Source organism: Emydura macquarii, unplaced genomic scaffold (genome assembly GCF_026122565.2).
Source record: "Emydura macquarii macquarii isolate MOO-44397 ecotype Brisbane River unplaced genomic scaffold, CSIRO-AGI_Emac_v2 contig_3128, whole genome shotgun sequence".
NCBI lineage: Eukaryota > Metazoa > Chordata > Testudines > Chelidae > Emydura > Emydura macquarii.
In genome coordinates this window covers 5,105,553-5,132,499 of record NW_027133265.1, presented here as the reverse complement: position 1 = coordinate 5,132,499, position 26,947 = coordinate 5,105,553, and the positions used below count along the sequence as shown (strand labels likewise).

General features: G+C 42.1%; 1 protein-coding gene across 4 annotated transcripts in view; it reads right to left on the bottom strand.

The window, feature by feature from the left end:
* ATP8A1 (ATPase phospholipid transporting 8A1) overlaps window positions 1–26,947 on the bottom strand; it is a 215,715-nt gene that overhangs the window by 24,374 nt on the left and 164,394 nt on the right. For all 4 annotated transcript variants that reach the window (XM_067531192.1, XM_067531193.1, XM_067531194.1 and 1 more), the window contains 3 exons: window positions 21,987–22,048; window positions 16,252–16,308; window positions 15,574–15,681 (listed from right to left, as the gene is read on the bottom strand). In XM_067531192.1, the coding sequence (XP_067387293.1) occupies window positions 15,574–15,681; window positions 16,252–16,308; window positions 21,987–22,048 (227 nt within the window). The remainder of the gene's footprint in view (window positions 1–15,573; window positions 15,682–16,251; window positions 16,309–21,986; window positions 22,049–26,947) is intronic.

The window sequence follows — 26,947 nt, the reverse complement described above, 5'->3', positions numbered from 1 at the left end:
TTAAAAATACTAAGCACCCACAGCGTCATTCAGACAAGTATGAAAGGCAGCCAGTATAAGTTTATACAGCACAGTTCTTTCCCTGGAGCATGCCTTGTCTCATAAATTGGTGTATTGGTGTGAAAAAATACAAGTCAGGTTTTAAAAAAAGGTCTCCTTCTCTTAAATCATAACCATATTTGTCTGAGGAGAGGGAGACAACTATACTAGCTAAATATATCACAGCAAGGTTTTCCCATTCTATCATTTTAAAGTCAAACTGTTTTCTTCTTTTAGTGCTCCAAAATAAAGTATTATCTGCATGTGATCTATAGAACCCTTCAGTTATAAAATGTTTTTCTCTATAGTCTTTATATTCTACTGAAACATGAACAACCTATAACTACTTTCATTAGAATTATGTATGTTATAGGAAACTTTACATGTAGAGGTTTATTGCAACAGAACTAGATTAATCACATAAATGTACCACAAATAAATTACCACAAGATCAGTTATTTTTCCCTGATACATATAATATGGAATATAGAAAAACACAGATAGCATTTCACCTGGTGGTACACTGTATTGTAGATTAAAAATACTTTTCACCTGATACTGTTATAATGTAGTTTTCTGACTTTCAGAGAGTCTGGCAACGGAAAAATGTTTCTACAAAATCATCTGGTAAAGGAAAAATCATTCAACAAAATAAATAAAATGCCACAACAAATATGAAGAAATATGGACTTTACTTTTAGATGTTTAAGCAAGCCAGAGTTGCTGTGTATGATAATAAAATTAGAACATACTGTAGTTTTAAAATATAATGCAAGCACTTTTTCCTGTTCCCTTTGTTAACATTAACAGGCTTCTGTATATGCGTTATAATACTGGATACAGGTGGAAAGCCAAAAAGGGTAGTAAAGAATGCTGGGTACAAATATGACCCAGCATTTAGCGTGAATTATGACCCTATGTAGAGGGTATCAGACTCAAAGAGAAAAATGGGGGAAATTACTTACTTGTATTCTGATTATCTGAAGATACCATTCCAACAGAATTTTTACCCTTGGGTCTGAGTTCCTCAGTGTAAGGACTTGTCTACATGGATATGGGAATCAAAATAATTACATTGGCTTTATTCGTGCCTTTAGTTATTTTGGTGCAAGTCTGTTTATGGATACTATTATTTTGGAATAAGAGTGCCATACTTTGATATAATTTAAGTCTGTCAAAATAGATGTACAGAGATATGCGATAAAAATATTCTTGCAGTAGGCTGTGATGAGCCTTGTGAACGTTGACCCAGCCTTCTAGTTTTAGACTAGGCAGGTCACTGCAATATGAAATTCAATCAGACAGCTACTCAAACATGGTCATCTTACTAACAGCATTTTCAAATGAACTGATGTCAGAAGAAACAAAAGTTTGGTGGACTTCTAAGGGCTTTAATATGCTCCAAGCAAAATCCTGACCTTTTTAATGTCAAGTGCATGGAGAAAGGTTTCACTGGCATGGTGCAAAGATGGCAAGAATGTTGAAAAGATAGGCTCATTAATGTGAAAAACAGTAACCACATTGGAAAGGAATCTCTGATCAGTCCGCAGCACCACACTATCCTTGTAAAATCTGAATCAGTCTCTAGAGCTTTAAGTTTGCTTGTTCAACCTTAAACTTGCTTGCTGAAATTGCTGTCACCAGGAAAAATATATCGTGTAAGAAACTTAAGCTCGAAGGAACTGAGTGGTTCATCAGCTTTTTCAGGACCACATTAATACTCCATGCTATAGGAAGCTTTTTGATGCAGGTTTTTAAAAGTGCCAAATGAACCTGATGACCTGGTGCTCACTTGTCTACCTTCAACTAGTTGATAATAGGACACAGTAGCTACTAAATATACTTGGATGGAATTAGTCTGCAAGTTAGCCTCAGACAGTGTATGAAGGTAATCAAGCAGTTTTGTGCAGCATAAGCAAAACAGTCCACTTAGCCCTGACTGCATCAAACCACAAATCTTTTCCAACTAGAATTGTAAATTCTTTGGGTGGATGGCTTCCATGATTCTAGGAGGATATAAGTCACCTGCTCAGTGACAACAGAGCTACAGATCTCTACTTTGTCAAGAGCTAAGCTGTCAGGGACAGAGCTCCCACGCTTGGATGCAGCAATGCTTCCTAGTTCTGAGTGATGATCCAGGCCAGACTCTCAATATCTTACAAAGCCCATCAAAGCTGGGATGTCACTCCACCAGATGGTAAAAAGTCCACAGGAGGTGTTTATGGTGGAGGGAGTTATGCCTATGGTGGGATACAGAATAATGGATGATAGATGCTGGAAGCAGAAATAGGAAGGTTTAGTTAAAATGATGTCCAGGTTTTCTGGGGTGCAATGAGTGGGAGCTAGAATGGAGCTGTGGTGGGATTCTGGATGGGTAGCGAGCAGTGGAAGGGAGTAAAAGACTAGGGAGGCTGTGAGTGATGGAGAATGAGCATGGGGGCAGTGAGTAGGACTAAGGGAAAGGAGGGAATGGGCAACGAGGGAGTCTGGGGGGCAGTAAGTAGAGAGAGCTGATCTGAATAGGGATAGAAAAGAAGGGTGTGTGTATATGTTGCCATAGGTAAATGAACTGCTGGAAGCCGCATGAAGTGAGCTGAAGGTGGAGCTCTGGAAGGAACAGTTAGAGTTCCATGCAAATTGGAGAGGGAGGGGGTTCTGATTGCTTGACGGTCAGAGGAGCGATTGGTGGGGTGGAGTTGCAAGTAAAAGGGAGAGTAGGAAGTAGAGGTGCTGGTGGCTATGCAAGAGGTGCAGTGGCTGAGCACTCAGGACAGTGTTGCTGGAAGGCAGAGAGCAGTACTGCCTTGAGAAGCTGCTGGTTCAGACAGCTGATAGGGAGGCTGTGGGAAGCAGACCCTCCCAACATCTCCCCATAACAAGAGATCCTTTTCCATGCCCATCTATGCTTCTGGGGTTATTAAGGTCAAGATGAAAGTGTGGGGAAAGCAATTATACTGTCTAAAATTAAAAAGTTGTAAATTATGAGATATTACAAGAATTAGGCATCTAAAGAGTCTCTCTCTTCACCCTGCCTTTTCTTTTCTTTTTCTTTTTTTAGGTGGTACAAAGTGAAAATCCCAGGATATGTCTGGTTTCTCTGAAGTGGTGTTAAACAGATCATCTCCCTAATAAATCTAACCACAAGTGACTACAAAGAATTGTGTTTCCTTTCTGATAATTTATAAAAACACAATGCTGTCAGGCAAAATTTCAAGAAAATGATCTGTAAAGCAGATTGTCTAGCATGGAAGTATTCATTCAGTTCTTATGGGCAACAAATACAGTGAAGTCCATTGAAAGGTTTATTGTTACTGCAGTTAAACATTGTACTGTAATACAGATCACATTACACAGACTGGAAAGTTACTGTGAAGTCACAGGAAATTCTGAAATGTTTCCCACATTTTCTTTCATACATTATATGAGTTCCTTCAGCTGAAATCATAAGGTTTTCTGCTACTTCTATAATCTCTCATGGTAGAAAAGAGATCTTGTGGCAATTTCCTATGAACACTTAATATTTCAAGTTCTACCATGTTAGAATTTATGGCTAAAATTGTAGTTGCTTTACTGCTAGAATAGATTCAAGAGGTGGAAAATGAAATTTAATGTGCTTAATCGTAAAAGGTCAAAATAAAATAAAGTGCATAAAGAATGCCAAAGATAAATTTAGTTTAAATTACAATACATTGTTAAATATAGAAAATGGGATATAGGAAAATGATTTGGGAGAATTAATAGATCCAACTGTTAAATTCTTGGCCTACTGTGCCGCAGGAGAAGAAAGGCTAACAGGATGTTAACTTAGATTGAAGAGTGGTATATATTATTATAAATGTCCAAGGATATTGCACTATCACATTATAAGACACTAGATAGACTGTATTTGGAATACTGTCTTCAGTTTGGGTAACCCAATTTGAAGAAAAATATAATTGGAAAGAGCATGACAATGAAAACGATAAATGGAATGATCAGACTTCCATGAATAGATATTCACAAAAGTGGGATAATTTCATTTTGAGAGGAGACATTTGAGGATTGATATGCCTGAAGTATTTAAACTAGCTAAGATTATTATATAATTAGGCATGTCTCCTTGCGTGTAACTCCTCTCTCATGTCCCTTGTCCATCTTTTAGTGTACCTCTCTATCCCTTGAATATGATCTTCTCTTCAACATTTATTCCCTCCACCATATATCCCATTGTTTTCCTCTTTCCATTTTTTGGGCCTCTCTTCCCTCTCCAGGCCACAACTCAGCAGAAAATCTTCCTTATCATTGCCCCATGCTTGAGTCAAGAGGTGTTCTCATAAGTCCCATCCATCAGGGTGAAGTGCCAGAGACTCCATGAAGTCTGCTAGGGACTTCCCTATTGCTATTAATTTTAAGTGGAAGGCACTCAAAGACTATTGAAAGATAAATAGATCTTGGTTTGGGCTATGTAGCATGACAGGCACTGAAACCCCCACTCTTTTGCAGAGCACCCACCTGCTCAACAAGTGAAAGGACAAAATAGAGAGGAAGAATTGCTGATTGGTTGCTGCACAGCAAGTGCTACTTGGCCCAGTCCAGGATAGTGAAGGCTTGAGGCAGGGGGATGCAAATCCTTTTACCTATCAGTGTTGGCTACGCCTAGATGTTCCTCCTGTGAACAATTTTACCTATACCCAGGGTAGACATGCCAGGATCCACTTTTCACCCTGGATTCACGGGAACTAAGGATTCACAAAACTCACCACTTTCTGCTCCACGTACAAGGCACACTTCTTTGATCTTTCTTTCTCTAATATAAAAACACAGCAACCCATACATAAGAGAAAACAAAACAAAACAAACCCCCACACTGAAACATAACACTTCACTGCACACACAATTCCCCTTGCCCGCTTCTCCTGAGAGAGGATGAGAAAAAGAACAAAACTCTCTGACAGATGGTTAGTCACATTGCTCAATGCACTACTGGAAGGCACTCAGATGCTATGGTGATGAGTGCAGAATCTATATAGAAAAGGCCAATCCACTCCAAGAATTTTGAACTTTCCCAATGGAAGTGTCTTCTATTGTGTGAACTTTTGAATGTTCTAGAGAACACAACTGTCTATCAGCTATCAAACCAAATACATGTAGCAGTTATCACACACATAATAAAACACTTCAAAGAGTGGAAAACTTAAGGTTCTTAATATCAAATGGAACTGACAAAAGCCCACAAACTAAGATATAATATGAGGTCTTATCTGGTTGTCATAGTTAGCATATTAACTCACAACAAGTTTTAAGTGTTAAGGTTAGTTGCCCTTTTTACCAGACATTAAAATGGACTCTTTACTTACTTGTACCTCTGCTTTTCTGAAGACATCACCTTGCAGGATTCCCAGTTCTAATTTGAGGCATACAGAACAACTATAATTCTAAAGATATTTTGCAAAGCTGGTTGAAAAATTTAAAAATTCAAACTCTTTTGATGAAAAATCAAGGAACACATTTTTCACAATTCCCCATCCCATCCCTCTAACTTTCAACCAACTCTAATGTTTTTGTCCTTGGGGGCAATGTCAGCAGGTAGGAGCAAGCCTCCTCTTCTTCACATTGGTGGTCATAGGATACCTTGGTGTTAAACTGCCACGCTAAGAACCTTCTAGTACAGTGATTCTCACCTTGATACCTTTAATTATTTTGAGGCAAACCACCATATAGTCTTGAAATGAACTCAAATATTTGTGAGCCAATCTAGAACTCTTCAAGTAGTTTTTCAAAAAATTCCATGGCACACCAATGTGCCGCAGCACACTGGCTGGGAAGCACTGTTCTAGTAAGCACCTATTTATCCTTGTAAAATTTGGTATACGGTGAATCAGTCTGAAGCCAAATCACTCTACAAACTGAAGTCACTGCCACTAGAAAAATGACCTTCCATGTACAATAAAACTTGAGCTTCATAGGCACTTAGTCACTCAATAGAAGTATTAATCAGCTTTGTCAAGAGTACAATTGGTAAAACTCATTTAGAAATTCACAATTTCTAAAAAGAAAAATGATCATTTTCATAAAAACTTTTGTCAAAATCACATCCTCATTTTTTGACTAGCTCAAGCCCCATGAAAAACAGATGACAAGATACTGTGGAAACATTGGTCTGCCTTTGACTAGTTCATGAAATAGCTGCCAAATGTATGTGGATAGAGTTAGTCTTTAAGTTCGACTCAGACAAGTGAAGAAAGTTGTCAAGCAGTATTTGTGCAGGCAAACAAAGGTGTCCATACATGTTTGCTTGCATCACACCAACTACAATTATAATAGTTTGTTAAATGTCTTATTCAAGGCCAAGAGGTCTTAAGCTACCTTCTTGGATATATCATGTCTACAGAATTCCACTCTGTCAGGAATCACTATCTCAATGAGAAGTCTTCCAGATTAGGATGGAATGAAGTGGTGTTGTGACAAATGGGACTAAAAATTTACCCTAATTGTGAGCTCAACTGTAAAAAGTGAGTGTAAGTTCATAAAATGTCACAACAAACTAACAACAAATGTTCATGGGAAATGGTGCACAGAAAGACTGAATCAGTCCAAACAAAAAAGACTACTGATATATATATATATATATATACACACACACACACACTGATATTGTGTTAAGATCATGCTTGGTAAACAAGAAACTGTGGAACTGAAAAATCAGTGAACCAAAATTGGTGTGTTGGAAAGTAGGCCTAACTGATAGACAAAATAATGAAAGGACGGGTTATTCTGCCCATCACTCCCCTTTTGGAGTTCTTTAAAAAAAAAAAAAAGAGACATTGGGAGGCAAATATAGATGAACAGATGGAAGTGACTGTGATGCTGGCTGACTGAAAGACAAAAGCTGGGGAAAGAATGAGCTTCACCATCATGGCTGCCACCCCCACCATCTCCTAGGACCCCAGACCACCTTCATCCTAATTCTGAAAGAAGAAAGAAGTTCTGACCAGAGCAGGCGAGGGAGTCAGATGACATCACTACCTTCACTGGCTCCGGAAAAATCCTGAATACCATCTGGGATGTAAGACTTTCTAATACCCTCCCGCTTTGTGTGTCGTTTTCTTTCCCCCACTTTATGGGTTTTTTCCATTCTGTCTAATAAGGACAGCATAATGCTTTGCTGGTCTGTATATTTTGCAACAATGCTGTAAATGCTGTAACTCTGTGACCAGAAAGAGGTCGCTAAATGCAGTGCCCTAAATAGCCCAATGCTGGTACAAGTTTGCCAGGTTTCTGAGTGGCTGATAAGACCAGGTGTTGTGCCTGTATTTCTCCAGTACATGAGACTGCAAGTGAGAGTTAACATCAGAGACAGAAGCTGCATTTTTTATCTTTGCTTTCCCTTTCTCTCCCCCCTTTTGTGTGAATTTGGTTTGTTTTGTTTTCTAGGAAATTGGATTGGACTTTAATAGCAGCAACAGCAACATCAGCTCCAGCCCATCTTAACCCATCCAACTTAATCTTTTTTTCAAAAAATGTATAGTTATTACCATCTAAAAGACTGTCAAACATAGCTTTTTTTAACTTCTAAAGATTCTGTCCAGCAAAAGAGAAAGGGAATAAGAGATGTTGTTGAAATGGACACATTACTTAATGCTTTACATTTCAAATGCTTTAACTGTGTTTTCCTCACTTCTCATATTTTTAATAAAAGGTTAAAAGATTTTTAATTATGTGTTTGCCACAGTACTAAGTAGGCTGAGGTCTCTGTATACCAAACCTCAACCCTTGTTTAGAATTTTTTGATTTTGGACAGTTTCAGAGTCCTGTTAACACCTTTAACTCTTTGGGTCCATACAGACCATCTAAATTAATACAACAGTTCCATGGTTCTGATCTGCACCCACGCTGTCAGCTTGATGGGACTCACTTTGGCCAAAGACAACAGAGTTGAGAAATCAGAGAGATGACTTCCTAAAATGAGAAGTTTACTTATGAGCAGTTCAGAAAGCTAGCATTTAGTTGGTACAGATTTCCTAAGCAATTTGAAAACTGTATGTGGAGTTAGGAACACTGCAGGTTTTCTAATGTATGTACAAACTGCTTTTAATGACAAAATAATTACCTTATTAATCCCACTCCAAACAAGCAGAGACATCATGTTTCGTTATGACAAACAAAATAAAATAAAAAATGGTTACTAACCATCCGTAACCGTTGTTCTTTGAGATGTGCTGCTCATGTCTATTCCAATATAAGTGTGTGCTTGCCCTGAGCTCCCTTGCGCGGAAGTTTTTCTCTCAGTGGTATCCATCGGGTTGGCTCTGGTGCCCCCTGGAGTTGTACCCTCATAGGGCAGGTCTATAGGGCCCACTGTCCCCTCAGCTCCTTCTTGCCTGCTAACTCCGATAGAGCGGTAGGTGGAAGGGTTTTGGAATGGACATGAGCAACACATCTCAAAGAAAAACAATTACGGAATATTAGTAACCGTTTTTTCTTCTTTGAGTGCTTGCTCATGTCCATTTCAATGTAAGTGACTCCTAGGCAGGTGCAGGAGGGGGGTTTGGAGTTCATTGACAAGCAGACTGTAGCCCCATTCTGCCAAATCCAGCATCGTCTGTGGCCTGCTGAGTGATGGCATAGTCTGTTGCAAAAGTGTTAGCCGAAGACCACGTTGCCACTCTACAGACATCCTGGATGGGAACTTGTGCAACGAATGGAGCTGAAGATGCTTGTGCTCTTGTGGAATGTGTTGCAGGGCCAGAACAGGGACTTTCGCCAGTTCGTAGCACATGTGAATACAAGAAGTGATCCATTATGAAATTCTCTGGGCTGAGACTAGGAGACCTTCCATCCTGTTTGCCACCACCATGAAAAGCTGGGTAGTTTTCTGAAATAATTTCATTTTTTCTATGTAGAAGGCAAGCGCCTGCCTGACATCTAGTGAATGAAGTTTCTGTTCCTGCCTGTTGGCCTGTGGCTTCGGGTAGAAGACTGGGAGAAAAATGTCCTGGTTATTGTGGAATTGTGACACCACCTTTGGGAGGAAGGCTGGGTGAGGGTGCAGTTGGACCATGTCCTTGAAGAAAATCATATATAGAAGTTCTAAAGTAAGGACCCTAATCTCTGAGATCCTTCTGGCTGAGGTGATGGCTCCCACGAAGGCCACCTTCTAGGACAAGTAGAATAGAGAACATGTTGATAAGGGCTCGAATGGGGGACTTGTGAGCTTTGACAATATCAGATTGATGTCCCAGGCCGGGATATGCTGTCTCACCTGTGGGTACAGTCTGTCCAGCCCCTTGAGAAAGTGACTACAGATCAGATTTGCAAAGATGGACCTCCTGTCCACCCATTGATGAAAAACAGAAATCACAGCCAGGTGGATTCTAATCAAAGACACTAATAGACCTTGGTGCTTCACATGTAGCAAATAGTCCAGAATACACGGTACTGATGATTGCGTGGGTGAGACCCCTTTCTGCACTGATCAGGTTGAGAACATTTTCCACTTTTCCAAGTATGTTGCCCTAGTGGAAGGCTTTCTGATCCCTAGAAGAACTTCTTGAACCAGATCAGAGCATGCTAGCTCCAAGGCATTCAGCTATGGAGCTTCCAGGCTGTGAGATGAAGGGAATTGAGGTTCGGGTGATGTAAGCATCCATAATCCTGGCAGATGAGATCCGGAAACAGATCCACCAAAAGATCCAGAAGGGTGGTGAACCAGTGCTGGTGAGGCCAGTCTGGGGCTATCAGGATCAGGTTTGTTCCTTCTTCTCTGACCTTCAGCAGGACCTTGTGTATGAGAGGAACGGGGAGGAGGGGTGCATAACAGAGATGGTCTCTCCAAGGGAGGAGAAATGTGTTCTTGAGTGAGCTCAAGCTGTGGTTTAGAAAGGAACAGAACTGTAGCCATTTTCTGTTGTGTCTGGTCACCAACAGGTCTATTCGGGGAGTTCCCCACCTCTGGAAAATGTCCTTCACAATGTCTGGGCAGATGGACCATTTGTGATTGGAGAAGGACCTGCTGAGGTGATCTGTTAGTTCATTCTGTGGAGAGAGGAGGCTTCGAAGTGAATTGAGTGGTGTATGCAGAATTCCCATAGGTGGAGAGCTTCCTGGCTCTCCTGGCTAGGTGAAAGGAACATGCTTCACTCTGTATGTTTATATAGAACATCACTGTTTTGTTGTCTGTAAGCACTGAAACACATTTGCCTTCCAGGTGGGATTGGAATATTCGGCAGGCAAGGCGCACTGCTCTGAGTTCGTTCATGTTGATGTGAAGCGAGAGTTCCACCTGGGATCAGGGGCCCTGGGTTCTGAGGGCCCCAGATGAGCCTCCCAATCCAGTGCAGAAGGGTTGGTCACTAGAGACAATGACTGCTGAGTTTTTGAGAATGGGACACCTGCACATGCTGTCTCTGGATCCAGCCACCAAAGGAGAGTGGTGATCACTGAAGAGGGAAGTATGACTACCATGTCCAAGTGATCCCGGCATGGTCGACACACTGATGCTAGCCAGGCTCGAAGAGGTCTGAGTCACAAACTTGCATGTTTCACCAAGTAAGTGCAAGAAGCCATATTCCCCAGAAGTTTTAGGGTGGGTTTCTGAGTCTTTCTATGATTGAGCCCGGGGCCTGGAACCAGGCTTTCGGAAGGAAGGCTCTTGCCTGGACCGAGTCGAGGAACGCCCCTATGAATTCTGTCCTTTGGACAGGGGAGACATTGATTTCTGCATGTTTATCAAGAGGCCTAACTTCTGGAAGGTTGACAGCATTAGCTGTACATCTGCCTCCACCTGGGCCCTGGACCAACCTCTGATTAGGAAGTCACTGAGGTAAGGATATACCTGAACTCTTTGTTTCCTTAGGAAAGCTGTGACAACTGCAATGCACTTCGTGAAAATCCGAGGGGCTGCTGACAGATTGAATGGAAGTACAGTAAATTGGTATTGTACCTGGTTCACAATGAATCAGAGGAATATTCTGTGGCCTTGGAAGATTGAAATATGAAAATAAGAATCCTTCAAGTTGTGGGTGGCATACCAGTCCCCCGGATCCAGAGACAGGATAACAGAGGCCAAGAAGACCATGAGGAATTTCAGCTTCTTTATGAATCTGTTGAGATTTCGCAGGTCGAAGATGGGTCTGAGACCACTGCAGGTCTTTGGGATTAGGAAATAATGGGAGTAGAACCCCTGCCCCTTAGCTCTGGAGGAACCTCCTCTACTGTTCTCACTTGCAGGAGCACTCACATCTCCTGGATTATAAATTGCTTATGAGAAGTGTCCCTGAAGAGGGAGGGGAAGAGAGGGTAGGAAGGAGGGGAAAAACTGAATTGCAAGGTGTATTTTCTTATTGTGCATAGCACCAATAGTCTGATGTGATATAGGCCCACGTCCAATAGAAGTAGGATAACTGGCCCACAAAAATTGGGGAGTGTAGATCCAGACACTCTCCTTGTATGCCATCCTCAGGCATACCCTCAAAAGGTTTGTTGAGACCCAAACAATTGTCTGGAGGGGTCAGGCCCATGGGTTGATGAGGACTGGGGCAGAGGCCTCCTTTTATAGCCCCTACTCCATCTAATATTGTAATCCTGTCTTGATGGAGGATGATAGAAATGGGGCAGTGGATTGGGCTTAAAGTGGGATGATATGGGAGTAGATCCTTCCTCTCCCTCTCTTTTGGCCACTGACACCACCAGCAACCCTGAAGGGGGATGAGTGTATAAGTATTCAAACCTCTTTTTGGGGGGACAAAATACTTTTCCTCCACCCTCTTTTCAGTGGGTTGCGAGGAGATTGAAGTCTGCCACAGGGCCTTAATGGGTTCCAGAATGGCACCGTTCAGGGGCAAAGCCACTCACAATGGCCCTGAAGAGGCCAAGATGTCCACCAAGGTACGGGAGGATTCTGAAATTTTGTCTGTCTGGATCCCCAGGTTTTGGGCTTCTCTTCTGAGGAGCTCCTGGTGTGCCCTGTAGTTGTCCTGAGTGGGCACAATCAAAGTGCCTGCTACTGGCTCATCAGAAGAGAAAGAGGAGGATGTTTGGACAGGTACAGGTCCTTGTTCCTGTCCTTCTGCACATGAAGGATCCCGCAGTACTGGGTCCTGAAGTTCAGTGCTGGGCTTGGTACCAGGTTGTGGTTTCTGTACCAAGGAAGGTGGTGGAAGAGCTCTACACTTTGACACAACAGAGAAAGATCTCCTTGACTGTGACCCCTGGACTGGTTGGAATACCCAGGGATTCCAGAAAGGCCATTGCACAGGCACCTGCCCCTATGCTGGCCAGGCTGTTGGCAGGAACCCTTGGCCCTTATCAGCTGCTGGGTATTGTTGGTCAGATCGGTAGTGTTCCTGTGGGAGGTGTAAGATTAAACCTCAGAGTTCAACTGTGAGGAGTCGCTCCTTGGTGACCACAGTGGAGCAGAATTGGTTGGTGCTGGGAAGGAGGTGACTGGTGTTGTGTCATCATCGCTGGTTTTCCCTTGGTGCCATGGCAGCTTTTGCTTCCGATGCCTGTTCACGCCTGCTGGGGAATGGCGGTACCAGGAGAGTCAGTAGGTCCCTTGCTGCCTCAAACATCTCTGGTGTGGATGGAAGTGCCAGGGCTGTACTCCAATGGCTCTCTTTTGGAGGTGAGTCCAATGGTACTGGACTCAATGGGCCCCTTTCCTGCGCTGGAGTCAATGGTACTAGGCTGACAGCTGTTGAGTCTGAGAGGCCCAGTAAAGGTCTCACTCTGCCAGCTTCCCTGTGGCCAGCAGGCCTCAGGGTTGGGGAGTGCCCTATGTCCGTTTTCCTTTGCTTCTTCCTTGGCACCAGTGACTGGGAGCAGTGATGAGTGTTCCGTTGAGGTGTAGACCTCCTCTGCACTGGAGAGCCCTGATGGTGCCAAGAGTTTTGGGATGCAAATGAGGAGTCCTTCCTTGGTGCCGGAGAGGCCGAGCTGTGCTGCCTGTCTCTCAGAGAAGCCAGTGCACTGCTCACCAAGGTTGAGGTGCTCGGTGCCAAGTCGACATGACTCAGTTCTGAGGGGAGATGGAAAGCTGCCTCCATAAGAAGGAATTTGAGCCTCTGGTCTCTGTCCTTTTTGATACTGGATTCAAACCCCTTACAAATCCAACAGCATTCCCGCAGGTGGGACTCCCCCAAGCACTTAAGGCAGGTAGAGTGGAAAGTCACTAATTGTTATGGGCTTATGGCATGTCCCAGTGCCAGGGAAGGCGTAATCCCAGTAAGCGGGGTTCTAATCTATTAACTACTAACTAACAATAAATTGTAAATCTAACTACCACTTTTAATTATATACAGGAAAAAGAACCAGAGTCCACTGAGGAGAGTATTGGCATGAATGCAAGGATGAGCGGAAGTTCCAGGGGCCATCACAGGTGGTAAGAATAAACTGAGGGGTCAGCAGGGCCCTATATACTGGCCCTTTGAGGGTGCAACTCCAGCGGGCACCAGAGCTGACCTGACAGATACCAGTGAGGGAAAAAACTTTCCAGCGGTGATGCTCAGGGTGAGCACACACCTACACAGGAATGGACATAAGCAAGCAGTCGAAGGAGAAATGTGAGTTTGTAGGTCAAGATGCTTTGGAGTTTTCAAGAGTCAAAACATTTTTAAGAAGGGAAAGCACTTCCGTTTTTGGAAAGCTATCTCCCAAATACTTCATCTGCCTCAACATTTTGTATCATCCAAAATTTTATCTCAACCTTTCCAGAAAATAAAAATTTTATCCTGGTGTAGGGTGATCGGATGTCCCGATTTTATAGAGACAGTCCCGATATTCAGGGCTTTGTCTTATACAGGCATCTACTACCCCTCATCCTCTGTCATTTTTCACACTTGCTATCTTCTCACTCTACCCTGGAGTAACACTGGGCTTGTGGAATTAGTAGCGGGGATATCTAAAATGCACAGCTGTGTGATAAATTACACTTCCTTGAACAAAAGCTCATGCCCATAGTGGCACAAACCTCGCCAAAAGGAGACTGGGCGCAGAGAAAAAGCATGTTGCTTTTTACAGGGGAGTGCAATGCCCACACTCTTTTTGTGCTCCCAGACTACAATCTCTCTTGAGTTTCCATTGTGCTAGTGTTACCTTCTCACCCCCCAATCAATGCCTTTCCCCCTTCAAGTGGCAACCAAATCCAAAATGTAAAACACAACAAAAAACTCTGTAAAATATTTGTAAAAATAGTATTTCTGTAAAATGTGGCACTTAAAGAATATATGATGATATATGATAGTTTTAGTGGCACTTGTGTAGGATGATCTGCTTGATTATTTGTGAGCAATGGGGCCCTCTTAAACTCATGCTGATAAAACCTTTGTGAGATACTACCCTATCCACTCTCTCTATATATATATTAATATCAGATACTAAAAATGTTAAAATGAAGTTATTCGGGTGGCTCAAAGGTTAGGAAATGTTAGATTTAAGGTTTCCCATACAACCGTAATTTGGCTCCCTTGTGTGTAGGCAGTCTTTAATTACATGATTATGTACTATTTTTCCATAGGCTCCCTGACTCATTCAGTGCACAAAATAACTTCTTTCAACAGAGTTTTAAATAAATAACTTCAATTTAAAACGTTTTTTCTGTATGTTACTTCCTAGTTTTTTAAAAAGAAAAAAGGCAAGCCAAATTCTATGATGTGTTATTGTAACAACTCCCCAGTATGCAACATCAACAGGATTTGAACCCAAACCTTTAAGTATTGCAGCACAGACCTCTACACTATTTTATCTAAAGAATTAACCAGCAGAAGGGGAAAACTTAAATATGGTTTGCAGGACTGGATCAATACTAAAAATATTCAACATATAGATGAAAGAGAAATAGAAGATTCAAGTCAAAATGTTTTAAAGATGGAATACAATAATGCATTCTAAGGAAAAAACTAACAGACAGGAGAAAACTGGGGGCATGAAAGTCAATGGATTCTGTGATTTAGGGTCTCTGAATTTTTTGGATGTTTCATAGTTTCTGCAAAATTTAAGATATTGATTAAAAATATATGTTTGCTCTTCTTCTGTTGCAAAGAAAGACTTTATAATATTAACAAATGTACTTCTTCAGTATCTCCATATATGAGAAAAAAGTCCCTACCCAAATAATTCCAGTGTCAAAATTGTGAATTCGCTTAAGTTGCGTGAAACTTTCTCAATGAAAACTAAAAATTGCCAAGGTACTATTATCAATCTTACAACTAAGTTAAGTATTGATTTCCGACTTTGCTGAATGATGCAGCCACATAAAGAATCCTTTTCTGATGCTCTGTTGAACTAATTTTTGTAAAAGTGTATAAACCTATGTTACTTTAATCATACTATAACTACACAGCAATTAGATTTAGATAAATCTATAGCTATGTGAGAAGCCTGCCCAATACACTGTAACAGTGTTAATTTTTTCCCCTTAATTATTGGGAAAAATCCTCACAATTTTCTCCTGTCTCTGCAGCAAATATTGCAATTCAACAAAGATCAGGCCCTAACTGAACATTTAAGCCACATATTGTGCAAAGATTTGGAGATTAATTAAAAGACAAACATTACCTCCCCTGACATGTCAGGTGCCATAGGAATGACAGGCCACAAAGATGAGTAGACTCCAAAAAATACTACCCAAAGTGCAATGCTTCCCCATATTGCTATATGGCTAAACTGAAAAACAAAAAGAAAAATCAAAACATATTTACTCAGTGCCTACAATGAGCTCAGTGCTGCAAAGAATGCTCTAAGAGAGATGATTTTTATCCTTTGAAGTTTACAATGCAGTTCTGACATGGAAAGTAGGATTTTCAAAGATCATTGGCACAACTCTGTGCCTGCTAAGCCAATGGTAAAACTCCTACTGCTCTTTAGTTGGAGCAAGACAATACTTATTTTCAAAAGTAAATGAAAAAAAAAAATATTCCCATACATCTTAGTGATTACATCCAACTTGTGTCTCACTACATAACCATATGATATTATTGCAATCCTTGTCCTAAGTCCCTCCTCTTCATTGCTTTCCTTTTGTTTTTGACCCACAATATTTTATCTTTTCAGAGTATATAGAAGATCTTTGAGGCACGAACTGTATGTTTACTTGGTACTGTCAAGTGCCTAGCATACTTTGGGTGATGAATGTAATAATTATTTATGTCAATTAACAATAATGTAGTATAGAAATTTTATTATCACATATTTCTATAGTGTACTTGAGTGCATGAATAATAAGAATTTTCTTACCAAGGTCCAATATGAAGTCTCTAATCCAGCTTTTAAACACACTGTTATCACCACAAACTATTAAAAAAGGAAAGAAATCTGTTATTTTTCTTTAGTAAGTTTCTAAACTATTAATGGAATCCAGGAATTCAAAATAAAAGGACCCACAAAAGGCTTATGTTTAGCATTTAATGATAATGCACATGAAAAAATCATGTGCATTATTACAGAGTTTATGCCCCATTATATAGAAATCATGCATACGGTACATTTAAACTTATAAAACATGACTTTCATTCCTTTATTATTTTATTACTATTTCATTCATTATTTCATGTTTTTGTAACTGGTAACCGACCTATTCAATTAAGAATATATGTATGTATGATTTTTAATTTAGATTTCCCTTATGATCTTAAACCTAAAGCACTGTGAACTTCATTGCACCCCAGTAGGCTAATGAGCTCCTTACATGAACTGCTGATTTAGGATCTGGTGCAAAGCCTACTGAAGTCAAAGGGAATTTGTTCCATTGACTTCAATGGGCTTTGGAGCAGACCCTCACGTTAATGGAATCTGCTCAAAAAACATTGTGTGTGGACTATTTAGCATCACGGAAGGCAAGTTAATTTAAGGATATGTTTAAAAGTGGTGGTGGGTTATTTTATTTTGTCTTCCTAGATAGGAATATAAGATTCCATTTGAAATTAACACAGATATTGATGTAGCCAGGAAAGTTAGTTTATTAAACAAGTATTAGTAATGATCATCACCCATTGGAACTGTAGAACTTTATACTTCTGAGACACTTCTTTAGTTTCAGATATCCTAGGACTTTTTTGGAATTAGGAAAAGTTCCCTGGAAACTTTGTAAAAGGTATCAAGTTTTCTGTTAACCAAAGGAACATCTGCTTCATGGTTCTGTAATCTACTGGTGTGTGTTATAGGTCTCCTTCTGTGACTGATCAGCAAAGCATATGAGTCTGTTACCAGGCCTAGCTAGAGAGCCTTAGCTCCAGTTGTAACAGGTCTTGCTTTTTGCTCTGGAGGTTCCCAGTTCATTTCCCACTGCGTCAGCAAAGACTGCAGCTGTCACAGTTACATAACTTCAATATGAAAAGGATTATACAATTTGACCTTCACAGAAGTTAAGGACAACAATGTTGCATTTGAGGCTTGATTGGTTAAGGAGGTAGAAGATAAGCATCCCTTGGGATATCTAGTTTCTTACATTGATAATATTCTGGCTGTCAGACCTAGGAATAAGGTGTGGCCAGCCCAGTGCCATGTCTGTGCCAGCTAGGGCACCACTCTGAACAGGGAATCCCAGATACCATCTTTGGGGTTATTCTCTGATGGCATGGGAGAGGGATCTCTGCTTGATGCTGGTGAGAAGTAATATGTTGGCAGTGCAGAGGAGGCATCTACTTATTGAAAGGTGATACCAAGGGATGGAACTGGGCTGGTACCAGCTCCAGTACTGCAGAGCTCTTCAGTATTGGGAAGGTGTCCGGGATGATATGGATGCCTCTGCAGAATATCCATCATTGCTGGGTTCCATCATGGGCATTGCTATGAGGATCTGTGCTGGGTTTCTTGTTCTTGGAGTGATGTTCTGCATTCTCCCTCCAGAAGCTCCCCTCAGTCTAGGAGCTATGCTTAATTTTGGACGGGCTATATGAGTGCTGTCCCATTTACGAGTGGTCACATGTGCTGGTTTTACTGCATGAGCTGATTGGGACAGTTGGTAAAGAAGCCTGAATTGTCAGCACCAGAACTACTAGTGATGGGGCTATTGATTCTGAGGCAGTTGGTGTCAAAGCAGTCATCAGCACTGACTCTGCCAGTGTCCTCTTCACCTTCTTTCCACTGCCCAATCCCAGAGTACACGAAGAACTTAAGAGAGCCAGTGCTGGTTATTTGGTCTCACGCTAGTCATATCTGTTCCTTTTGGGTTCAAACTGAACTGCATGGATTGCTCCAGTAGATGTATGTTGAGCTAGACTAGCATGTCCAGGCTGAGAAGGACTTGCACACAGAGCACTTATCTGGGATGTGGTTCTCCCATAGCCTTACTGTTCAGCCTCCCACAATTCTGGAGGTCTGGGCTGCTCTCCTCATTCTGTAGCTCACCGGAAGTGGATCAGTGTTTCAGCACTGCATGCTTTGGCCATGCCCCCTCTGCTCTCACTTGCTGCAAGCTTTTCCAAAGCTGTAAAACTTGCATAACATCATTAAAAATACTCCAAGGGTAATGAAATAACTGTACATTAGACCAAGAAAGATGGTTGTATGGTAATGATGTCACTTAATATCTGACCTTTGGCTCATGAGCTAGATAGGGTCAGTAGAATTGTGGGAGATGCTGCTAGCAGAAAGGACATTATTGGTTAGAAATTTTCCATTCTGCAGCCCTGTGTCTCCTACAATTATGGACATCTGGCAAATAGAAGCAGTGAACAGATGTAGGGAGGGTTATGAAAAAAGCTTGATAGGAAAGGAAACAAGGAAGTACCCTCCTTTTTATGGGCTTGCTCAAAAGACTACATTATTTGTGGGCCACCTCCTGCAGCACCTTCCTGCCAAGACACCTTTCTGAAGACAGAAAATCCACTTATGGTGCTTAATAAAGGTGTTAGCTGTAGATCAAGTGGCTGTTTTGCAAGTGGATGCACTTGCTCATTCAGCTTATGAGGTTGCTAGGGATATTGTGGAGTTTGCCCTGATCGCTTCTGGAACATGAACCTCCAATGATTTGTAGGCTACTACAATACATAGTATAATCCACCCAGCAGTAGAGGACTTGGAAAGTCTGAGTTCCTGACATTTTGGATGGAAGAACATGAATAGAGAGCCTGATCTTCTTGTGGATTCTGTACACTTGAGATAGATTTTCAATGCTCTTCTGACATCTAAGGTGTGCCACATCTTTTCAGTTGGATGCTGTGGTTTTGGACCGAATGAAGGAAGCAGAACCTCTTGAGAAGTGTGGATGGAGGAATTTACCTTAGGAAGAAAGGATTCTGGTGACCTGAGAACTACCTTGTCCTTATGGAACACACAGTAAGACTCCTGTAAAGCTGCCAATTCTGACAGCTACTGAGAAACAAATTTTAATGGATAAATAAAATGCTGACACTGAAGTCAAAGGCTCTAAGGGATGGCTTGTCAAGGCCCTCAAAACTAGTGGTAGGTTATATTTTGAAAAGAGTGGTCTGACTGATGGGATCTGGCTTATCAGACTGTTCGAAGGAATCTGGCTACCTGTAGATTGTTTGCTAGGGAGCCTGAGAATCCTGCAAATAGCACGGTAGTAAAGAGCAGAACCTGATGTGCAATGATACTGGGCTGAAGGGCTCTGACTATGCCTTCTTGGAAAAAGTCCAGAATGGTTGGGATTTCTGGGATTTGCATTGTGCTCTAGGCACCAGTTGTTGAATCTGGACCACACAGAAGAGCACACTTTTAGTATCCATAACTTTCCTAGACAAAAGCACTGTCTTAATGACTCTGGACAACAGACTGAGACCCTCTAGTGCTTGATTCCCTCTCAATAGCCAGGCTGTTAGTTGAAGTCAGCCTAGATCAGGATGAAGAAAAGGACTTTGCAAGAGAATGTTCAGTCTTCACAGAAGCTGGAGGGGAGGCTCCAGATTCAGCTCTATCAGGTCTGAGAGTCAAGGTCTCCTCAGCTAATGACGAGTTATCAGTATTACCATCATCTATTCTTGTTTTATTTTCTGAACCACCTGCCCCAATAATGTACAGGGTAGAAAATGTAGAGTAGGCTCTGCAGCCAACTGTATGATAAGGCATCTGTTCCCAGGGATTTGGGGTCTGACTCCCTTATGAAGTATTTTGGCATCTTTGTGTTCGTGTGATTCAAGAACAGGTCAGTCAAAGGTAGGTTGAACACCTGAAAAAAGAAGACTGAAAAACCTCCTGATTCAGGCACCACGCAAAGTTGTTGACCTTGAACCAGTCAGACCTCATTTTATGTAGATCACCCTGAGGGAAAGGAGAAACTGCTCCACCCACCTTATTATTTCCGTTGCTTCTACTTGTAGTACCAGTTTCCTTGTTGCCCCTTGGTTGTTTAAATGTGCGACCTTAAATCATATTGGCTGATTGAACTAAGACATGGTGCCCCCTCAGGGTGGACTGGAACCATTGTAGAACCAGCTTGACTGCTCTCAACTCTAGGAAATGTATGCTGTGAGCCTTCTCCTCTGGGCTTCAGAGACCCTGCGGTGTTTTGGTCTCCAAATGAGCTCCCCAGCCCTCTAGGTTGGCATTGGTTGTGAGAACTAGAGGATCTGTAATGCAGATGGCATGTCTTGGCAGACATCGTTCTGGGCCGATCATCATTGTAGGGAGTTGAACACTGTGTCAGAACCTGTACTTGATTTTTCAAGTGTTCTGAGGAGTGGTATCACACCTTTGGGATGAAGGCTTCAAGATGTCTGATGTGTGACTCGGTCCATGGAATGATCCCTACACATGACACCAGGAGGCCTAGCAGTTGGAAACACAGTGCTATAGTAGGCCTCTTGCAGCTCCTGAGCAGGATGATAAACTCTTGGATTTTCTGTAAACTGTTTAATGATGGGTAGTTCTTTGGTACAAATGTATTTATCTCCACTCTCAGGTGAGTTATTCTGGTGGATGGAATCAAGGAACTTCTCTTGACCCTGATGATGAAGCTGTGCTCTTGTTGATGATTCAGCATCTGAGGCATAGCTCTGTGTGCTGCTGATTGCAATGGAGTTCTGATCTGGATGTTTGTCCAGGAAAGAGTACAGGAAAGTTCTCTGCAACCTGAGTCTGGCTATAATGACCACCAATAGCTTTCTCGAGGCAATGGACAACCTGCACAGGAGTGTTTGGTACTAATAATGTCTCCCGCTGTAGGTGAACCTCAGAAGTCTGCGGTGGCACAATCTGATGAGGATATGGAGATATGTGTCTGCTGGATCCACTGAGGTCAAGACATTTCCCCAGCACAAGAATGACACTACAGAGACCAGAGTCTCCACCCAAAACTTCATTTTCTTCATCCATTTGTTGACCCTTTTGAGCTTGATTCCTCTGATGTTCCCCTCCCCCGCAGTGTGCTTCTGAAGGATGAAGAAGATGGAACATAACCCAGAGAACCTTTCTTCCGTGGGAACATTCTCTATTATTCTCATATCCAGAATATGAGATATTTTGTTTTGGATCAGATTGTGTTTTACAGGGTCTCTGGAAATGGGCAACTGGATGAAGATTTGATGGGGTGGAGCTTGCAGCTTGAGGGAGAATCCCTGGCTCACTATTTTCTGATCCACTTGTGTGTGATCAGTGATAAGCATTCCTCTAGGAAATGGGAAATTCTAACACCCTAGCTTCAGCTCTGGGAGGAGTCCTATGCAACCTCACTCTATCCTTTGCAAAAAGGACAGCAAACAGGCTTGTCCTTTCTCCCTTGTTTTGTGAGCCTGCTAGCAGGGAACCAGAGTCTGCCAATCATGCACCTCTTAGAATCATCCAATTTGTCCATTTATTCTCAAGTGACCACATTGTTTTCTACATGGAAGAGTTGACGGAAAGAATAAAAAATATAAATAATATTAGAACCATATTTAGTATATAGGTATTTAATATATAATTATTAAGTATATATATATAAAATGAAGAAGTGGCAAAGTTAAAAGAGAAAGAGATTAGAAAAAATAATCAGCTGACAGAATACCAGACAAGACTACAGCAAGACTTACAGTGTAAACCATGTTTCCCAAGAGCAGGTAGTCTGAAGTTTTACCATTGCCAAATACAGTACCTGCAGGAAAAACAGAATGATTTTTTTTTTTAAAAATGGTTTATTTATGGGCAATTACCTGCAATTCTGTTTTTACAAAAGTATAGTCTAACAGGACACTATTACTATCGGTAGTAGTCTGGTGCTCCCAACACAAGAAAAGGCAAAACTACCTAAAATGAAAGCCTTTTAGGTCAACTTTAGTAGTGGGAGTAGTGACTGGTCAGAACAAGGAGAGCAATTGTTAATGCCTTAGTCCTCCAGAACTTTCCAGCCAAGAATTTTGCAGGAAACAAGAGCTTCCCATAAAAGTTAAATATAAACACAATAACTTCCCTCAAGAAATATATGAAACATACATATTTTTGGAAATGATCCATCCATCCATCCATCTATAATTGTATCATGTCCAAGGCAGGCAGCTTTCTGTGTCAGTTCAGAATATATTTGAAAGAGCTATATGATATCCTCTTTATACTTTTATAAATTATTATCGCTTATTCCAGTTTGTAAAGAAGAATCCTGATTCAAAGTCACAGTGCTGCAGACATGTTTCCAGAATAGGGATAGCTAACTCTTCTGCCCTAGCATTTTAATTCTTTTTTGGGATGTTTGATATTTGAGCTGGCCAAAATTGGAAAACTTTGTGAATTTATATATTTAATGTGCATGCATATAAGTTTGTGTGTGGACATACACACCTTATATACACTAACTCAAACACAAACATAAGTATGTGTGTATATATAAAACCACAGTTGCAAGGTTTCCTGAAACATGATTTTTGAAGCAGTGCCTTCACCCCTGTTTATACAGAACATACTTGATTTTCTACTTCCTTGGGGATCACAATTTTCTGAAGGGTCTTAGTATGTAGGACAACTGTGGTCTCCAGAATACTTATGCACTGTTATGCCTGGAAAGACCAAATTGACTGAAGCATCTCTGAGTGGGATCCTCATCCTAAATGGGATGTATTGGTGCTCACTAAAATTTAGGTATGTTCAATTTAGAAGTATAGAATTAACTGCACTGCAATATAGTACATAGTATAGTATAGTATAGTAGAGTATAGTAGGCAGCGGCATAGGTAATAACCTATGAATAGGATATAGAGTGCCCCTTCCTTCCGCTAGTTCTCAGGTAGTCCTTGGACAAGGCATAGTACCTGTTTTAGCTCCCCCTATCAGGGTCCACAGTGAAGGTATTGGCAGCAGTACAATGGATGATATCTCTGGCAGATGAACCTTAAGTCAATGGTGGAGCTATCTAGCTGGTATATGGATGAACTGCAACTTTGACATAGTCAACATATAGCAGTATACAGGAAACGTAGTAGCTGCTGTGGGGCAACTCATGCAATCCCCAGTTTGTGACGCATCATGTGTACCACTGGAATAGACTGCTTGAGTCGAGAGAGAGGAGCTACTGGGGGCATGACAGGGGTTCCTCTTAATTATCATGTGAGGTGTGGGGAGAAATGAGAGACAAAGTTCTGCAGTGAAAATGGATGTTATGGTAGCAAGCTGAGGAGCACGGAGAATTGCGAGTAGAGGACAAAGTCTTGTGGTGATGGAGTGATGGGATGGTAGCAGGCTTGTGGACTTGGGAGCTGCTAGCAAAAGCTGTACACTCAGGCAGCTCAGACATAATGGTCGCAGACTAGCTGACTGAGTGACAACAGTTTGAGGCAGCAGTCTGAGTATCCAGGCAGCCCTATTTAGGGATAGCACTGCCTGCCCTTAATAGGGAAGCCCCTAGAAAAAATTAGGGTAAAGAACGCTCACTCATCAAAAACCTGGTTGGCAAACCGTGGTCAACAGGCCTTTAAATGAAGCAGTAGGAAAAACAGTATTATATTAAAGTTGATTACTACTTGGCATGTTCAGACACTAGTGGACAATGAGGTTTCTGAATGACCTGAGAGAAGAACAGCTATTCTGTCACATGAATTAGCTCGCCATAACATAGATATGGCAGTCCTCCAAGAATCACATCTGGAAGGGCAAGGTCAAATCCAAGAGAAGACTCATACCATATTCTGGAGTGGAAAAGCACCTGGGGAGAGAAGAGATGCTGGAATAGCCTTTGCCATCTGCAGCAACATAGCCAACAAACTTTCCTCACTGCCCAAAGCTCACTCAGAGAGAATCATAACTATTTGTCTTCCTCTTGCTAAAGACCGTCATCTAACCGTTATCAATGTGTATGCACCAACAATGACACATACTGAAGAGACTAGGGAAGAGTTCTATGCACTGCTCAATGTTGTCATGTATTGGGTATCCAAAACGGACAAACTGCTACTTGGTGACTTCAATGCTAAAATTGGCAGTGACTTTACCAGGTTCCCAACTATTATTGGCAAGTTTGGAAGAGGAAAATGCAATTCAAATGAAGGCTTCTGCTAAATTTCTGCGCACAACATCAACTGTCTATTAGTAATACTTATTTCTACCAACCAGAGAAGCACTCTTATACACGGATGCACCCAAGATCAAAGCACTACCATTTTCTAGACTACATTATAACATGACAAAAAGACTTGAAAGACATACGAAACACCAGAGCTATGCGAGGTCCAGAGTGCTCAACAGATCGTTTCCTTGTCAAATCGTCCTGCAACTTTCAAATCAAGTTCCCGAGAAGGAAGCAGGTGGATGGAGGCGGATAATGGAATGGACATGAGCAACACATCTCAAAGAAGAAGTTATGAAAGGTAAGTAACTGTCTTTTCTTCTTCAATGTGACTCACCAGCAGTATCACTGGAGGTGGGCTTGGAGCTCACGGATGTGCTGTCTGCAACATTATTCTCCTGAAGCTGGTGTCATCCCAAACCTGCTGTACTATGGCGTAGTGGAACGTGAAGATATGTACCGAGGACCAGTTAGCAGTTTTACAAATATCCTGTATTGGCACCTGCTCCAGGAAGGCCACTGATGAGGCTTGTGCTCTGGTGGAATGGGCTGTGACAATACCTGGCAGAGATAAGTTTGCCTGCTCATAGCATAGTCTAATGCAGGAAGATATCCATGAGGAGATCATTTGAGAGGAAACAGATAGCTCTTTCATTCTCTCCACCACTGCAACAAAGAACTGTGTTGTCTTATGACAGGGTCTAGTTCTTTCAACGTAGAAAGCTAATGCCTGTCTAACATCAAGGGGGTGCCATTTACTCTTCTCACTAGAATTATGTGGCTTAGGATAGAACACCGGCAGGAATATGTCCTGGTTGTTGTGGAACTGGGACAGAGCTTTAGGCAGGAAGGTGAGATGTAGCCGTAGTTGGACCTTGAGACTCTATGAGTGGAAGTGATAGCTATGAGGAAGGCCACTTTCCATGAGAGGAGCGATAAGGGGCAAGTCTCTAGAGGCTCAAAGGGGGGACCTGTAAGCTTTGACAGAATTTGACAGAAAGGGAGGCAGAGGGTTGTAAACCTAAGGGAAAATCCTCTGAAAGCCTTTAAGAAATCTAACTGTCATGTAATGGGAGAAAACTGTACTTCCTTTGATTGGAAGGTGAAAGGCCGAAATGCTTGCAAGGTGAACCTTTATTGATGAAGTCACTAGGCGATGCCATTTAAGATGTAACAGGTAATCCAGTATTGACTGTATTGAAGCTAGGAGAGGTGGGAACCCCTGGCTTGATGCCCAGCAGGAAAATCTCCGTTTGGCCAAATAAGATGTTTTGGTAGAGGGGTTCCTACTGTCCATCACTAGCTGATGGACCTGAGATGAATAATCCTGTTTATCCGTTTTCAGCCAGTCAGCCTCCATATCATCAAGTATAGGGCATACTAAGTCCAGGTGTAGGAGCTGACTGTTGTCCTGCGACAGCAGGTCTGACTGACATGGTAGCTCCAGCAGGGAGGGAGGGGCAATTGAGAATTCTAGTAGTGTGCTGAACCAATGCTGTCTCGGCCACACGGGAGCTACTAGAATCGCACCTGCCTTGTCTCTCTTGATTGTCAACAGGACCTTGCATATCAGCAGTGTTGGCAGAAAGGGTACATAAGAGTCCCTGCCCACGAGAGGAGGAAGGCATCGGACAGTGTGATACCTCGATGAGCCTGTGGATGGAGTAAAACTGGTCACATTTGTTGTTCTGGCTGGAAGCGAAGAGGTCTACTGGGGGACTCACCATCTCTGGAAAATCACAGCGGTTACCTGAGGGTGAAGTGTCCATTTGTTGCGAGATGAGAAGGACCTGCTGAGCTGGTCTGCCATGATGTTCCTGTCCTCTGGCAGGTGGGATGCCATGTTATGGAAATTGTTCTGAATGGCAAGGTTCCACAGGCATACAGACTCTTGACAGAGGTCCAAAGAGCGAGCTCCACCTTGCTTGTTGATGTAAAACATTGCGGCACTATTGTCCATCAGAACCTGTACCACTCTGCCTTCCATATAGGGGAGGAATACCTGGCAGGCTAGTCTTATCGCCTTGAGCTCTTTGACATTTATATGGAGGCTGCGGTCTGCTTCTGACCAGGTTCTCTGAGTGCTAAGATTGCTGTTGATGAGAGCACCTCATCCTAGGTCCAATGCATCAGACACCAGGGTCATTGAGGGAGCTAGGCCTTTGAAGGGCATGCCCTGCATCATTGATTGTGGGTCGGACCACCAACTCAGGGATCACCAACGTACGGGGATACCATCACCACTCGGTTTAACTTGTGCCTTCTTGGGGATACACCGAAGTCAGCCATGACTGAAGTAGTCTGAGCAGTAGTCATGCGTGCCCCACCACATATGTGAAAGCTGCCATATGACCCAGTAGCTGAAGGCAAACAAGAGCCCTTGTGAGGGGAGAAGTGCGAATGTTCCTGATGAGGCCCAACATGGTTTGGAATCGGGACTTGTGTGGAGTCGAGAACTGCTCCAATTAACTCTATTTACTGGATCGGTGATAACATTGACTT